This window comes from Amphiura filiformis, chromosome 9, assembly GCF_039555335.1.
Source record: "Amphiura filiformis chromosome 9, Afil_fr2py, whole genome shotgun sequence".
NCBI classification, from domain to species: domain Eukaryota; kingdom Metazoa; phylum Echinodermata; class Ophiuroidea; order Amphilepidida; family Amphiuridae; genus Amphiura; species Amphiura filiformis.
The window spans coordinates 14,254,467-14,270,357 of NC_092636.1; the positions used below are offsets into that span (position 1 = coordinate 14,254,467).

General features: G+C 37.4%; 1 protein-coding gene across 1 annotated transcript in view; it reads right to left on the bottom strand.

The window, feature by feature from the left end:
• LOC140160669 (cilia- and flagella-associated protein 337-like) overlaps positions 1-12,704 on the bottom strand; it is a 99,085-nt gene extending 86,381 nt beyond the window's left edge. The window contains exons 1-6 of the mRNA XM_072183944.1: positions 12,600-12,704; positions 11,663-11,816; positions 7,275-7,328; positions 5,624-5,707; positions 4,267-4,332; positions 3,427-3,597 (exon numbers count right to left, since the gene is read on the bottom strand). Coding sequence (XP_072040045.1) covers positions 3,427-3,597; positions 4,267-4,332; positions 5,624-5,707; positions 7,275-7,328; positions 11,663-11,809 — 522 coding nt within the window. The 5' untranslated portion in view covers positions 11,810-11,816; positions 12,600-12,704. The remainder of the gene's footprint in view (positions 1-3,426; positions 3,598-4,266; positions 4,333-5,623; positions 5,708-7,274; positions 7,329-11,662; positions 11,817-12,599) is intronic.
• Between the last annotated feature and the right edge of the window lie 3,187 nt (positions 12,705-15,891).

The window sequence follows — 15,891 nt, forward strand, 5'->3', positions numbered from 1 at the left end:
CACAATCCGAGAACAGCCACATTCCTACCATCAACCTTCTTCACATGATGGCTTGCCTCAATATTGCTATTAAAATTGTATGATATATGCCTATGATTGTACTTTCATTTGGCAAATGAGTGTCATCAAGACTATCCCTGGATCTCAGAAACAGCGATGAAGACCTTGCACTACGGTAACCGAAAGGATGATCTTCTTAGGGTGTGAGATCCAGGTGCTTCCACTAAATTCACTCATAATTCCAGTGATTAATGTATGTCTTATCACCTTTAGCCACATATAGATTAAACTTGCCTTGGTATATAAAAGGTGTGGACCAGAATATGTCAACTGGTATCAATTTTGTACAAGAAGATTCCGGACCCTATCTAGAAGACACCCTGGAATACCCAAATGTTAATGGATTAATATTGAAAACACATTCATCAGAGTTGTCATATTTTGTGGCTATCTCATCTTTCTTATTTGGCTCTTTATTCATTATTAATGCCACTGTACCAGAGCGTACATGTGTATCATCAGTGGACGTCTTTTGGACATTGGATGATCTTCAAGGACGCCATTCCATTCTTGAACTCTAAGAACCATTTTGTTGATGTTGAATACCAAGGACTTCATTACCATTTACAACAACTGTACATTGTTAAACTTTATTTGAGTTTTCACCACCGTCGGGAGAAATTTCCATGATGACCCTGTATTCACTTCTGATAGTACCTGTGAATTCATGGAGGTAGGCTTCCTCTGAAGAGTATCCTGCCCATATACAGTGATGCTGATCTTTGCAGTAGGCCTAATGTTTTGAAGGAACAAGCTTTCAAATGAGACCAAATTCAATACCGTATGCGACAAAATAGCATACCGAAGTTCTACTTAACTTTTGACCGGCCCTCGTACTTCATGCCGATTTCAAAACCTTCTGCGCCCTCCAGCACCCACCCTTAGCGTTTGCGCTTTGTACAAGGTCTCATATTGCCCCCCATGAGCCAGCTGCTAGTAATCCAAAGTACATACAAGTATATCATTTTGAAAATTAAATGAGTTAAAGAAGGGCAAAGAATCTTATATATTGGTAACATCAGGTGTTTTTTAAAGTTCGGTTTTGAAAGAATAAAAAATGCCGTAATATTTTGGGTGACAACATTAGCCTACAAAAAAAAAGTTATTTCGGAGTGATCTCTAATAAACTTGGTGTTTTAGTTCTGAAAAAGGTGTGTAAAAATCTAGATTTCATGACGTCAAAGCTGGAAAGTCCGGGGTGGATTTGCTACTCCTCTATGGGCCTCATGTTTGGTATTAAAAGTTAGGGAAAAATCTGGATTTCCCACTATTTCCTCCATATGGGTTGAATATGGGTTCCACAGTTGGTAAGTTGTACAATGACTTTAAATTACTAGTAGTACCTAGAAATCCTGGTACAGTATTAGAGAAAAGACTGGAATTCCTGTCTACAATTTTGTAATTTCGCTTAATATTACATGAAAATCATGTTGTACAGTAGGGGAAAAACTGGAATTCCAGTCCATAATCATGTGAAAAAAACCTGGATTTCTGATATCCTCTATGGGTCCCACGTTTGGTGTAATGACTGAAATTAGCTGAAAATCCTGCTTCAGTAGGGGAAAAGACTGGAATTAAAAAAACCTGGAAATCCGATATCCTCTATGGGTCCCACGCTTGGTAAATTGTGTAATGACTTAAAATTACCTGGAAATCCTGTGTACAGTAGGAAAAAACCTGGAATTCCAGTCCATAATCATGTAAAAAACCCTGAAATCCGAAGTTCCTCTATGGGGGTGGGCAGCATTTATCTGAATAGCCCAATGCCAAGCATCACGTAAGCGCAGCGATAGCGCCAAGGTAACGCAAAGCACTACGCCATGTCACAAGCAAGAAACGACGCAGAGTCGCAAGAATGAATGATAATACGGGTGAACGACCGACCGTAGGCGTAATAAATGCGGGGAAAAGATGTGTGTTAAAAAGTACAAACAACATGAAGAGGTAGGCCTACTATAAATAAAAAAGAAAACAAAATGAGGACAAACAGGCTGTACGAGTATGTGGGTTATACTAAGTCACAAAATGAAACCGAATAAAATAGGCTAAAGAAGGAAAGAAAGAAACTCTTCAGGAAATGTAAGGGGAAAAAAGCTATAATAAAATCAGGAAGTTTAAATAAAAAAGCTATTAAACTGAGGACAGAATTAAATAAATAACATGAAAACGGAAATCACAAGCTATGCAGCAAATAAAATAGAAGCTAAAATGGAAATGTAAGAAAGGACAGATTTAGAAAATAACGGAACGGGGTTGAATAAATAAAAAAACATGGTAACGAAAATCGGAAGCTTAGCAGCAGAATTTTTTTTTTAAATGGAACAAAATTGGCCCATGTAGAAAAAACTAAAAAGAAAGAAAGAAGTTAAAATGGAAACGTAGGCTTAAAGATGGTCAGGTTCAGATAAATAAAATTTACCTTTTCAATGATTCTACCTGTTCAGTAATTCCTCCTGTTTTAGTGAACGCTCCCATTTACTCATCTAGCGGGACCACAGTAGCGCTGGTGTCCCGCTAGTAATAATAAAGAGTGATTCACTTATAAAACCACTCAAAAATGAGTGAAATGTGTTTTTAAACTTCACAACCACTCAAAAAGAGTGAAAACCACTCTAAAAGAGTGAATTTCAACTCGTTCAAGGAGTTACATGAAGGACAACACATTTTTAGAGTTGTCCTTCATTTAACTCCTTGAAAGAGTTAAAATTCACTCTTAAAGAGTGGTTTTCACTCTTTTGAGTGGTTCTAAAGTTAAAAACACATTTCACTCCTTTTGAGTGGTCTTATAAGTGAAACCATTCTTTTTGGGAGTGAGTTTTTCACTCTTTTACATTTATACGATCACGGTTGGATCGCGTACCGCTGTTGAAAGCTATGTTCCCGGACTATGTTCATTCAATTGAAATTTCTAGTATAGATATTGGTTTCTACAGTGGTGTAGGCTGTAGCCAGATTGTCGGAACCATGGGGGCACACAACTTGTGAATATACCGACAGAAATGCTGTTTGCTGACTGAAATAATGAATTGTTGACACCCAAATATTTTGCCCAAGGTGCTCAAGAATCTAAAAAGGTGGGGGTGGGGGTTCATACCTTTTTTTATAACATTTTAAACACATATTTGACACACCAATATATCAAAGCACATTTCAATAGTGTTAAAATCTAGTCAATAAAAATTGAGGGTGGACTTGTTGACTGGCAGCTGCTGGGGCAAACAAAATTCATGTCAATGTGCATATCATTTAGTGAACATCGTTACTGTGCATTGCAAGTCGTCGTGACATCAAATGACGACATCTTGGGTCTAAGCGCAAGGAATTATGGGATTTACCAAAAAGGTCAATGTGCACAAAATTCTTTACCTGACTAACTGCAGCAAAAGTCCCATCTGCCATATTAGTAATTCTCAGTACAGACTCCCTGTGCGGCATATGCTCCAAGTTTGCTGGAGTGTGAATATCTACTTCTTTCTGTCTTAAGTATGCCTCCTCCTTCTCTTCATATTCCAGCTGCATGTATGTACAAAACTCATCCTGATGATAAAAAAAATAGGAAACCATCAAAATTCATCAAATGTGAAACGATCTGGTCCATGGGGGCTAAAGGCGGCAAATTTGAAACTGAGATAAAGGTAAAAATATGGAGTAAAAAACGATAAAATGCATAAGAAAATAGACATCAAAAATCTTCATAAGTTTAGAACCAAGTATGTTAGACCTTTGGAGTTTTCAGTAAATGATAGCCTATTGTATGTATAATGTAATAATTACTGTAACTCAATTTTCAAAAATGCCTCCTTTGGCCTCCATAGACCAGATCGTGTCACAAATAGCCTCAAAACGTAATAGAATTCTTGGCAATTCTTTCACATTTTCACTTGTAAACTGTGGTGGTGAATCGACAGATCCTAGTAAATGCCTTCTTCTGACAATCTTGGTTGTGGCACCAGATTTTTGTTTTCAATTTTGGGGCTGAAGGCTGAATTTCATCGGTGGTGAAGGGGGGGGGGGTTCAAATCAAAATATATGCAAAAAATTGGCATTCCAAAAGTGCATTTTCCAAATTTCTTATTTTGATATGGGGGTAAAGGGCGGGAGAAACCCTTAGGATGGATATCTTCGACCCTGCCACCACTACTGGGCAACCTGCAGGGATGACATCCTCAGGCATTTTTTGTGGACAAGACCTTGGAATATACATACCCAACCAATTTGTCCAACAGAGCTCGAGTCAATCTTCATAAACAATGATACAATTTCATCTTCACTCTGTAAAAAAATCAAGTAAAAATACAGGAAGACAACTTGGTGAATAATACATATGATAAAAATTCCTTTAAAAAGGAATGGGCGCCCAATGTGAGCTAGGACGTGATTCCATGGTGTTTAGATTTGGTATTAGGCCTATAATGATTTTTTCTAGGGAAGAGTAGAAGATGATCAAATGCAAGAGAAATGTAAATGTGTTTGATTGGGGAAGGTCTATGACAGGACCGTTTTGGATGAAATAAATTGAATCGGAATGAAGCTTTCGTGTCAATGTGCAATTATGTGGGGTGGGGGAGTTCTGTTTTTGGGGCCTATTGTAGTGAGGATATTGCTTTGGATATTGAATATTGTTGAATTTCATTATACAGGGGTATATGATGGATAGTATAGAAGACACAAATAAGTAAGCTCCCCTGGCAAAATATGGGTGGGGGGGGTATCCTACCACCCGGGATCTATGCCTATGTTGACTAAAAGAATGCATCTATGCACAGTTTCCAACTCGATACACCCAAGCACACAGATATGTTCAGCACAGCGAGTCTACCCTAGTACACAGTCTGTGCTATAGTACATGGTTGAGTGCATAGTATAATAATAGCTGTGTGATCTAGTGGAAAAAAGGATTCTGTGATTGTTTTTTGTCAAAACCTCAAGTGTTCCCTTCATCCAATCATAATTTTTTTAATATCAAATGAAAGCTAACACTCCCCCCTAAAAGCACTTATCCCCATTAGGTCAACAGATAACACAATTCAATGTTATAGCAAGGCGAATGTGGTAAATCTGTTGAAAACTACCTATCTAAGCACATTTTTGACCAAAATATAGGTTATAAAAATCATTAAATGAAAGAGCACACTTATATTGTCCATAATTTTTATACTAGTCTCATTTTATTGAGCAATGGCCAATTCTCTTTCAATTGCAAATCTTGTGCAAAAAGTTACTATTTTAGCCTGTTTCGGTTGTAAATTCAATGAACTATGACTTTGCTAAAGAGCGTCTTACAAATTCATATGTATAGCAATGATTTCAGCAGGTGTCTCATGCATTTCTTAGTAAATTGTTACCAAGATACAACTACATTTACATTGTACATGGTATTAGACAATTAAAAATAGGGCTTTTCCATTTAAAATTTGCACTACTTTCAAGCAATGTGCTAAACTGAGTACAAACAAGCCCAGTATTGGTTCTTGAGATAGCTCTTGATATTTCGAGAAAATATCACAAAACTTGTTTATGTTGAAGCCTATGGCCAGCATACAGAGTATAAAAACATACTCACTCTTCCTCTAAGTCCTAGAGAGCTTTTCAAGACTTTCTTGAATTCTTCCAGGTTTAGTGTTCCTGAGCCATCCTCATCTGCTTCCTGCAAATAACATTTAAAAAAAAATTAACATAGTATTTTGACAAAATATTTAACAAAAAATGTTTTCAAAAAATAGTCTACAATAATATTTTGAACACATTTTAAAAATATTGTTGCGGTGTGTTTTCATACAAAACGTTTTAAAACGTTTTCATGACATTTACATAACCCGACATTTAATGTTATAAAACGTTTTTAGCTAAACCCAAACCAAAAATATAACTTGTTTAAATAAAATGTTTTTAAAACATTTTTGTCTTTGCTGGGTTCTGGGTTGTATTTTTGACATGAGGACTTGAGTTTTGAGGAAACATGTTTAGATCCTCATTTTGCACAAGGTCCTCATTGTGTCAGAGAGTATGATGTATTCAGTTGGAATCCTCAGAAGTAATGGAATGCAAACACACTCCACATGAATAAACACACAGACCATGGTGTAGCGTCACAGGAGCACACATGCCCCCCCAATCGATTTGAAAATTTAGAAAATCGAAGAATGATCCCGTGCCCCCAATCATGGTCGGTGCCCCCCTAGGATGACTCATACTATGCCACTGCATGTTTTATAAATCCTGCCACGTTTTCAATGTTACTTTGGTCCACTCTTTATGACAGTAATCAGAAGTTAAACTTTATTTTCTTTGGTAAAGCTCTGGACCGGTAATCCAGCGACCGGGGTTCAATCCCCGCTGAGGCCTGATTTTTTCTCTCTCAATATTTTCATATGCCAGTTTGCTCAAGCCCCAATCACACCATTTAAATTATAATTTCTCGAGCCTGCATCGTTTATTTCCGAACCTCGCATATATTAAATTGTGTTTCGATTTGTCTTACGCCCTGCCAGGGTGAAGCATATAGGCCACTTCCTTCTTCATTATTTATTTTCTTTAAACAGATCTTTTTATAGAATAAACCATGGTGGCCTACATCATTTCAATGCAGCAATTAAGAAAATTGTTTGATTGGCGTAACATAAAAAAAATTAGGGTAGGTCGGTCGGCAATTTACACACATTTTAAGCGGTAAATTGCGTATGTTTTGGTTCTTTTTTTTTTATTGAATTTTCTTTTTAAATTAAAAAAAAAAAATTTTGCAAAGAAAAAAGTTTAGGGTCGGGCCTACTTTTAGGGTCGGTCGGGTTACGCCAATCAAACAATTTTCTTTTTTAGGCCTAACAGCCAATACCATTTAAGCGAAGCAGACATTAGACGGCAACATTGCCCAGATGTTGAACGCAATATTTTTGGCTCTTTTTGCACCCATGAAATACCATTTCAGATAAAAGGGCATGTATTCCCTTGTACACAGTGGCAGCGCCAGGAATTTTTTTTTTTTTTTCGTGGGGGGGGCATTGAGAAGGCAAAGTGAATTTCAGGGGGGGCAAAATCAACAAATTTTGCAAAACTACTGCAAAAAGTGAAATATTCGTAATTTTGGGTTTTACTGGGGGAGCAACAGGGGGGGGGCAAGAGTTCTGACTGGGGGAATTTGTGTTTACATGTTAACCAATGACATCAAAATTTAATCCCCCTGTGAAGGAGTATAAATACATACATTTAATACGTACCTCAAAAGATTGTTTTAGTCTATACAGGTGTTCCAAGTTGATCCGTTCTTCAATCTGAAAAGGAAAAAATAAAAGAACTGACTAGTTTAAAATCTGATAGCAACGTTTGCACTGTATTTTTTGTGGGACCTGAGAGCAGGGTTTTTTTAATGAAGGGGTATTTTCAAATTTTTTGGACCCTTTCAATTGTGAATTTTTCCTCTGAAGGAGTCCAAAACATTGCAGAAGAGATATTTTTTTTTAATTTTGGAAGACATTTTTACCAATGCATGTGTTTTTGGAGTACCCAATCTCATCTGTGCACCCTTGCCGGGGGCACTCCCACTTTGGAGGTGACATGTATGTAGGGCCATTAAGACCCCCTATTTCAGTATCGCTGTCACCCAAAGACACCATATTTTGTTATAAGCACATGGTCTGTCACCCAAAGATCCCTTATTTTTTCTTTCGATATGTCATCCAAAAACCCTATTTTTCCATTTGAACAGCAACGAGTCATCTATCAGTATCACTAATTTTTCACTTCTTTTGAAATAATTTAATAAAGCCATTTGAATGGGGGCTGGGGCAAAATTTTTTGAATGTATTTGTTCCTTGTAAGTTACCTTGTCCCCCCCCCCTCAAAAAGGTATGCCACTTGGCTGCACCCATTGAAATGCAGACTCACGACACTGCCAAATGAGGTGAAAAATGATATACCGTATATCGTCAAATAGTCGCCCCCCCTCAAATAAACGCCCCCACCACTTTTTTCAACAAAGATGTTTCAAAAATGCCGATATTTCCATGCTATCTTGTGTTGTAAACTTACCAAGTTGCTCACATGGTCGATAATAGCGTCAATTGGCGAAAATTTGGATTGGAAACCCGGAAGTGAGCCAGAAGTCAGTGTTTTTAGTTCATATTTCATCATTTTAGAGTTTTTTATCGTTCTAAAATTGACCTTGAATAAACGCCCCCCCCCCCCCTTGGGAAAATGTAATGCCCCCGGGGGCGTTTATTTGATGAAATACGGTATTCTAAAAAAGTAACATACAATGTAAGCCTAACCATCATGTTGTCTGACAGTGCAGTGCATTATCTATATCCTGATTCCTGACGCAGCTGATAACATCACCTGCTTTGGTATACCATCTTGCACTTTGATTGAAAGCATTGCCCACAAATTCATAACTTGAGTGAATATTTCATGTAGATTTCTCCCAGGATGTTTTCATTTTTTAAGTCTGACTAAAAGTGACAATAGGTTACCAAAATGCACTCCATCATTGCTATTTTTCCCCTTGAATTTGTTCCATCACCTGTTTTACAAAACTAGATATGATCCCGGGGATATGATTGTAATCAATTGATCAACCCACACCTTGATTGAAACTGTTGTTCTTCCATTTTGTCATGTTTATTAGTTAAACTTCTTGTGAATAAGAACATAGAAATTAACAGATTGACATCCATTCTGAAAGACTGGATAAAGGAATGATATACTAATGGGAACAAAGCTGTAGCCAGGGTTGGGGATGTACCTTCAACTGTTACAACTCTAGCCCAGGGGGCCACACCTTCACTTGGGGCTAAAATAAAACAAATTACCCTCGTCCTCCGACCCCCCCCTAAATTTGAATGCTTCCACCGCCACTGAATATAGATGATATTGGGAAAAGTGAAAAACCCAACCAAAAATGCAACATGCTGTCACACATACACTACACAGCCACATGCATAGATACACCATTGCAAGATCCCACTTCATGGCTTAAAGCCAGAGGAATAAAAAAATTCTGAAATAAAAAGAACCTCTTTCAATAAACTTCTAAATTAGGGTATAGGTAATCTTTTGTACATTAAAAACTTTTTGCCGATCTTTTGTACAGTAAAACCTTTACTCCAGGTTTCAAAACTCGGTGTAGGCAGTGAAGTGGAGACAAACAAACTTTTTTGCCTACAATATATAAGCTTGTCTTCAAATAATCACCAAACACCTTTTCACATCCAAGTAATTTGAACTGAACGATGACAAATACTTAGCATATGTAAGTACCTGCACGCTACTACCGGCTAACATTAAACAATACTAAGGTAAGAAGATATTTTACCCTGCCCATAATGCATTTCTTCCATTTTCTATTTCAATTCCCTGTACTGATTTGCTATAGTGCAACATAGGTCGCGTTGATAGTGACGAAATGTACCTCAACATGCTCAATGAACCGATCTTGCAAAACGTTTATTTCTTGACTATCGACCCACACTCATAGAAATTGTTCGTTGGCATTACTCAGTAAGTTCAGGGGCGGATTTAGGGGGGGGCGCAGCCGGCGCGCGCCCCCTCTATTTTTTGACTAGCAAAGGGCGCCGGTAACTTAAAAATACAAAAATTGTAAGAAATATAAAAAAAGGGAACAAATTCGGCCATGAACAGCAAACAATGGGCCAAAACCGTTGAGTTTTCGAGGGGGTAACCCCCTTTAACACATTTTTTTCTTCGTCGACCAAAAGGCGCCCCCTTTATCAAAAATTCCTGGATCCGACCCTGAAGTTGATGTAAGTCGTTGCGTCAACTTTCCGAGTAATGCCAACGCGTACAATTTTGAGTAACGCTGACTCGATATCATTATGTTGGTCGCACTTACTTTATTGAGTTGTTACAACTCAGAAAATGAAACTAGCCTAGGTTAGCATAATTTTCTAGAGGTGTGCTATAGTATACAAAATTTTGCACTGATTACAAAAATAAATATTTGAATACTGCTAATTGTGCAGAAAATGATCCAATTACGTGAATTAAGTAACAAAGTACCAAATTGGGATAACTCAAAACAATAAGTACCAGTAACTTAATATGAACGAGTTACATCAACTTACATGTTGAGTTACAATAACTCAACTAATTGGTTCTTTGAACCTTGTTTATTTTTCTAAGTTCCCTGAACTTGAATTCAGAAGTTGGCATTAATTAAAAAGTTGACACAACGACTTACATCAACTTTTTAAGTAATGCCAACAAAGTTGATTAGTTGACGGAACTTTTTCAGCTTTTTCAGCATTTTTTAAGTTCGGATAACTATTAAAATGAATTTTGTTTTGGTAACTTTTACACTATTTTTGAGTTGTCCAAACTTACTCCTTTTGAATTGCGCCAACAAGGCGAACAAGTCATTTCTATGAGTGCATGTTTAGCCAGTTTTTCTCAAAATAAAAACAAAGGGAACATGTACGGTACAAAGTAAATGGGAGTGTCATTTGATGAAATAAGGTGATGTATCATGTTGCAAAGGTTTCTGGGAAGGGTAAGTTATCTTCTCTGAAGATGTGATATTATCTGTGTAAATATCACTGATAAATATTGAAATGTTGATAATAGATAAGGAATCTATGCAACCCGTAATACACCCTATTGCTGCCGTGTGTTAACTTTAATGTTACTAAGAGTATACTACATGGTATGTCTCTCCAAGCGCATGTCGACTGCAGACGATAAGTTTCAATTTTTTTTTAATCAAAAATTTCAGAATTGTAAATTATCAAAAAATTTAAAATTGTACATTTTCATAACCATATTTGGAATCAGCATGAAATAGCCATAAAAATGAGTACAAACAAGCCTATACTACTAGTATTGTTCAGTGTATCTTAAGATAGCTCCTGATACTTTAAAAAAAATAACTCAAAATTTAAGGTTGTGTCTTCCATAGGGGGTGTATTGATTTCAATTGGAATAGCCCATTAGCACCCTCCCTAATAAGACTGATTACAAAGGTATCTCATTACATGGGGGGAAGCGCTTTAGGACTGGTGGGTTTTGTAATGTCAGAGAGGGTACATTTGTCATGATGGTCCCCTATGCACTGAACAAGTAACAAATGCTAACACAGGGCAGCCTTTTAATAATACACAGGGTAGATCTATATGGTAGTTTACATCTGAACTCTTCCCATGCTGTTTATCTTTACATCTACATTGTATTTACCTAAACACCTATGGACATGAGGTGAAATGCTACTCTTGCACTGTACATTTTTTTCCAAACTGAATAAGAATACTAATTTCATGCTGAACATGACTTGTTACAAAAGCCTAAAACTTTTGAGCTTTCAGTGGCTCAGCTCTGAGAACCTCGATCTATTTGGGATTGACCCCATTCCTCGTTAAATACTTAAAGCTATAATGTGTGATTTGCTCCACAGCAACACTCTCAATTTTTCTTGAATTTCTCAAAACTAAGCCTGAAGTGCTTTAATTGCAGTAAATTTATAATAAACCCGGAGATCCCGTTTTATTCTGAGTTCGCCGAACGAGGGATGGGTGACAAGTCTTGTTTCGGTTTTTGGGGGGGGGGGGGGCGGGGGGGAAGTACCAGAAGAGTGCATCACAAAAACATGGTGTCCTACCTTAGATCCAGGCATATCGCCATTACTAGTCATCCTCCTCTGTAAAACATGCCTTGTTTCTCTGCTATTCCATCTACTGTACCTACAGTAAGCCTCCTCACTCTCTGCTCTACTTTGGGTATATCGTCGGCACTTTGAGACTTCCATGATGTTGCTTTGTAAGGGAAACAATGAAAAGATATATTAGATCACGTCACATAAAAAATTAATTTGTTTCTTATCCGCCTCCCTCCTTACTTTCTGGGATCAATTCATGATTTTCAAATTAAATTTAAGTGTTTGGGGGTTATCATTTTCTTTGGAAAGGGGGGGGGGGTACCAAATATATCGGGTCATAAATTTTTGGAAAGAAAAATACGGGGGGGGTCATAAAATTTTGATGACCAAAATGTAGGGAGTCACAAGATGACCATAGATAGTGTGTTTATTTTATTCAAAAAATTTCAATACAATTTAGCCTGTTTAGGAGGTAAGGTGTATTGGTGGGGGGGGTCATAAAATGTTTGTTGCCGAAATAGGGGGGTTGCAATTTTATTGATACCGACTTTTTTTTAAATTTGGTACCTCCCTTCTGAAGAAAATGATAGCCCCTTAATACATTTAATAAAATGTTTATACTGATAAACAAGTCTATCTCTCATAATCAAAATAAATTCATAACCTCATGAATAAATGTGATAGGCCTATATGCGATCCAATACTTTTATTCAGGGCCTAGTTGCCTCAAATATACCTCGCGGTACTAAAGTCAAAATATTTAGATTTTTCACAATGCCCTCCAAATAACCGATGTGCAGTTATCAACCTCTAAAAAGGCCCTTATCGCTTTTCCTCAAGGGGAGGGATGGGAGGACAATTCCCAGTCAGAACTCTCAGCCACCCCCCAGTACCTCCAAATGGCACCGCAGGGTAGGTCGATCTCTTAAATAATACTTACTCTTTGTCTGTTGTTGAGAAACTTGTTGTCTTCCCCTACCAGAGCCTCCATATAAACTCGCTGCAGCAGTCTGTGGTCTTGCTGCCGATTCTTCAAGTATAGTTGTAGCCGCATGATGTGTCCCAGCACCAGTCTGTAGCTTTGCCTGGGCCGAGGATGGCCTAATTATTTTCCCATGCTTGCGTACGGGCGGCATTCTGCGTCTATCTGCAGCCCTAAATGAGATAGATAGGTAGGTATAGAAAATTTGTAATTTAGGGATAAAAAACCTTGCTTATAGGGTCAATTAATTGGTCTGGTTGTTTTTATTCTGTATGGACAAATAAAATAATCACCTGAGCTCAGTGGCGTATCCAAGGGGGGGGCAGGGGGCAGCTGCCCCCTGTGAAAAGTCTTACCCCCTCTCTTGCCCCCCTGTGGGATGGTGGCTGCCTCGACATTGAAGACTTTTTTGTGTTTCTGACCAAATTGACATTATATTTTGCCATTTTAACCTAAAAAGTGTCAATTTTTTTCTAATTTATTCCCTATCTGTACCATATTTCACCAGTTTAGCTTCAATATGGCAAAATTTTTCACATGAACTGAGTTTGTCGCCAAAAGGTGCCCCCCATAAATTTGTCTTGCCCCCCTTTGCCCCCCCTCTGAAAAAGTGCTGGCTATGCCACTACCTGAGCTTGAAAATCTGGAAAAAAATCATAAATATAATTGCACAAAATTTCTGTCATTGAAATCAATCCACTTTTGGCCAAAAAACAGCTGGTTTTAATTTCCTGCAGCTGAAAAAAAAGAGTCCATAAACCACAAAATCTGGGTTGGTCAAGCCCGTAAAACAGGACCCCCCCCAAATTGATTTTCATTATCTGAATCAATATATTATTGAAAAATAACACTTTGGTGTTTTTCAAAAGTTTATTCTACAAATCATATACTTTGAAAACTTGCTATAATTTATTGTTGTTAATGAGTTTTACAATGTACGTTTTACAAAAGTGTTGTTGTTTCAGCCCTCTTTACAACATAACTCAAGAACCACAGGACCTACAAAAGTATATCTGTGATATTTTAATTCTTCTACACGCTCGCTATGAATTGAGCAATGCAATTTTTGCTAAAGCTCACTACCACTCACAAGATGCTGTGAACTACATTTTTTTTGTTGCTGCTTCGACCAACAATACATTGTATACCCTTAAAGGAGCATTTCATATGATTCACAGCCTCATCTGCCCACTTTTCACAAAAAAGGTTGAGCTTTTAATACTACTGGAAACCTCAGGCTACATAATGTTTATGTACAAAAACATTCTTCCAGATTAATTTGTTTATCAAAAATATCGTCTAATTTGTGTTTGTCTGGTGTACCAGAAACAGTGGCGTATATAGCCAGCACTTTTGCAGGAGGGGGGCAAGACCAATTTCAAGGGGGAAAACATTGACTAAAATTGTCAAAAATGGGAAATATTGGAGTGGCCACCATCCCATTGGGTGGGGGGCAAGACTTTTCACAGGGGTAGCTGCCCCTGGCTACTTACACAGTGACTTACAAATGTATGGAGCAGTGTAATACATGCACATATATTTTACGCCTTAATGTACAATTTCCGTCAAATTTTAATTTTGTTATTCTTTATTTATAATGTTGAAATAATATTAGTAATAACTGACGGTAAGTAAGGTTACTGTCCATTTTAGGTTGAAATAACAAGGTAAAGTGAAAGAAACCCCACTGGTTATTTTGGCCATTATACATATAGAACATGCAGGAGGACATATTATCATAATTTTTAGGACATATCTATACTATTAAAGAGGAACTTGCCGATAATCGATACTTTGAAGAGGAACTGATCGATTCATCGGTATCATGTCAGAGATTATAGATGACAAATAAATTAATCAATAGATAAATAAATAAGTTCTAGCATTTCCAGATGAATGGTAATTGCATAGATAAATAGATAAATTAATAAATACAAATAATTATTTGGATTTATTTGGTGGATCAACCAATGGTGGCCCGTCATTTCGTTGCCATGCTATAGGCCGACGTACATTAATACGCACACACGCATAGCAACCCAGCGAGCGAGCACGCGTCAACCTCAAGACGCAAAAATGGCAGAGCTAGAGACGGTACAAAAATTGCGACAGTAAATGCTATTACCGTTAGAAGATTTTAAGCAGTTATGTCATCATATTGAGGGGGGTCACCGACCATGGGGTGGGGGGGGGGGCTTGCTGGCCGCGGTTTTTCGGCAATTTTCCTGTGCAATTTTCTACATTTTCAGATCGATCGGAGGCACATGCCTGTCCATATCACGCTACACACAACTGATTTAAAGGTATGTAAATTTGTAATTTGAAAATAAATTTTGAGTTTTGATGCGTTTGACTATAACTTGAGTAGGCCTAGAGAGGAAGAAAGACAGAGTAGGAGAAAGGGAAAGAAAAACCTAACGTAAGAGATATAGAAAAAAAAAAAAAGACACAGAGAGGGAAAATGAGAAAGAAGTAAAGAAATGATGTGAGCAAAAGTAAAGAGAGATAGAAGGACTGAGAACGAAGGAAAATAAGAAAGAAAGAAATGAAAGGAAAGAAAGGTTTAATGACAAGAAGCCCTGACGAGAAATAAATAAATAAATGGTGGGAAAGGGTAGGAATGAAAGAAAGTGAGGACGGAAGGATGTGTCGAAAAGAGATCAAAGAAAACAAAGAACGAACGAACGAACGAAAGAAAGAAAGGACGGTGAAGTGACAAATGGAAAGAAAGAAGTTAAAAAAAGGTATGGCCTACCAAAAATACGCAAAATGGATTTGTGTTTTGGTCAAATTCTAATATACAAACACGCGTTATTGGGTAAAAGCGATACCAATTGCCATAATTACCATTTCCCCCACCCCACCACCTGAAGTTACGCCTATGTAACTCAACCTTCTTGAAACCCAATGTTGCTATAGTATAGGCCTACTTGATGAAACAGAAACAAATTTAAAAGAAAGAACAAACGAAAGAAAGAAAGAAACGGCCACATACATGCGTGCAAAAGTGGAACAAATGGGCACTTTTTAGTATGGCCAAATATGAGGTTAATCAGAAACCCACATGTACATATGTATACAGGAAAGGAAGAAAGAAAGAAAGAAAGAAAGAAAGACAAAGAAAGACAAAGAAAGAAAGACAGACAGACAGAAAGACAACGAAAAGAAAGACAGACAGAAAGAAAGAAAGAAAGAAAGAAAGAAAGACAAAGCAAGAAAGACAGACAGACAGAAAGAAAGAAAGAAAGAC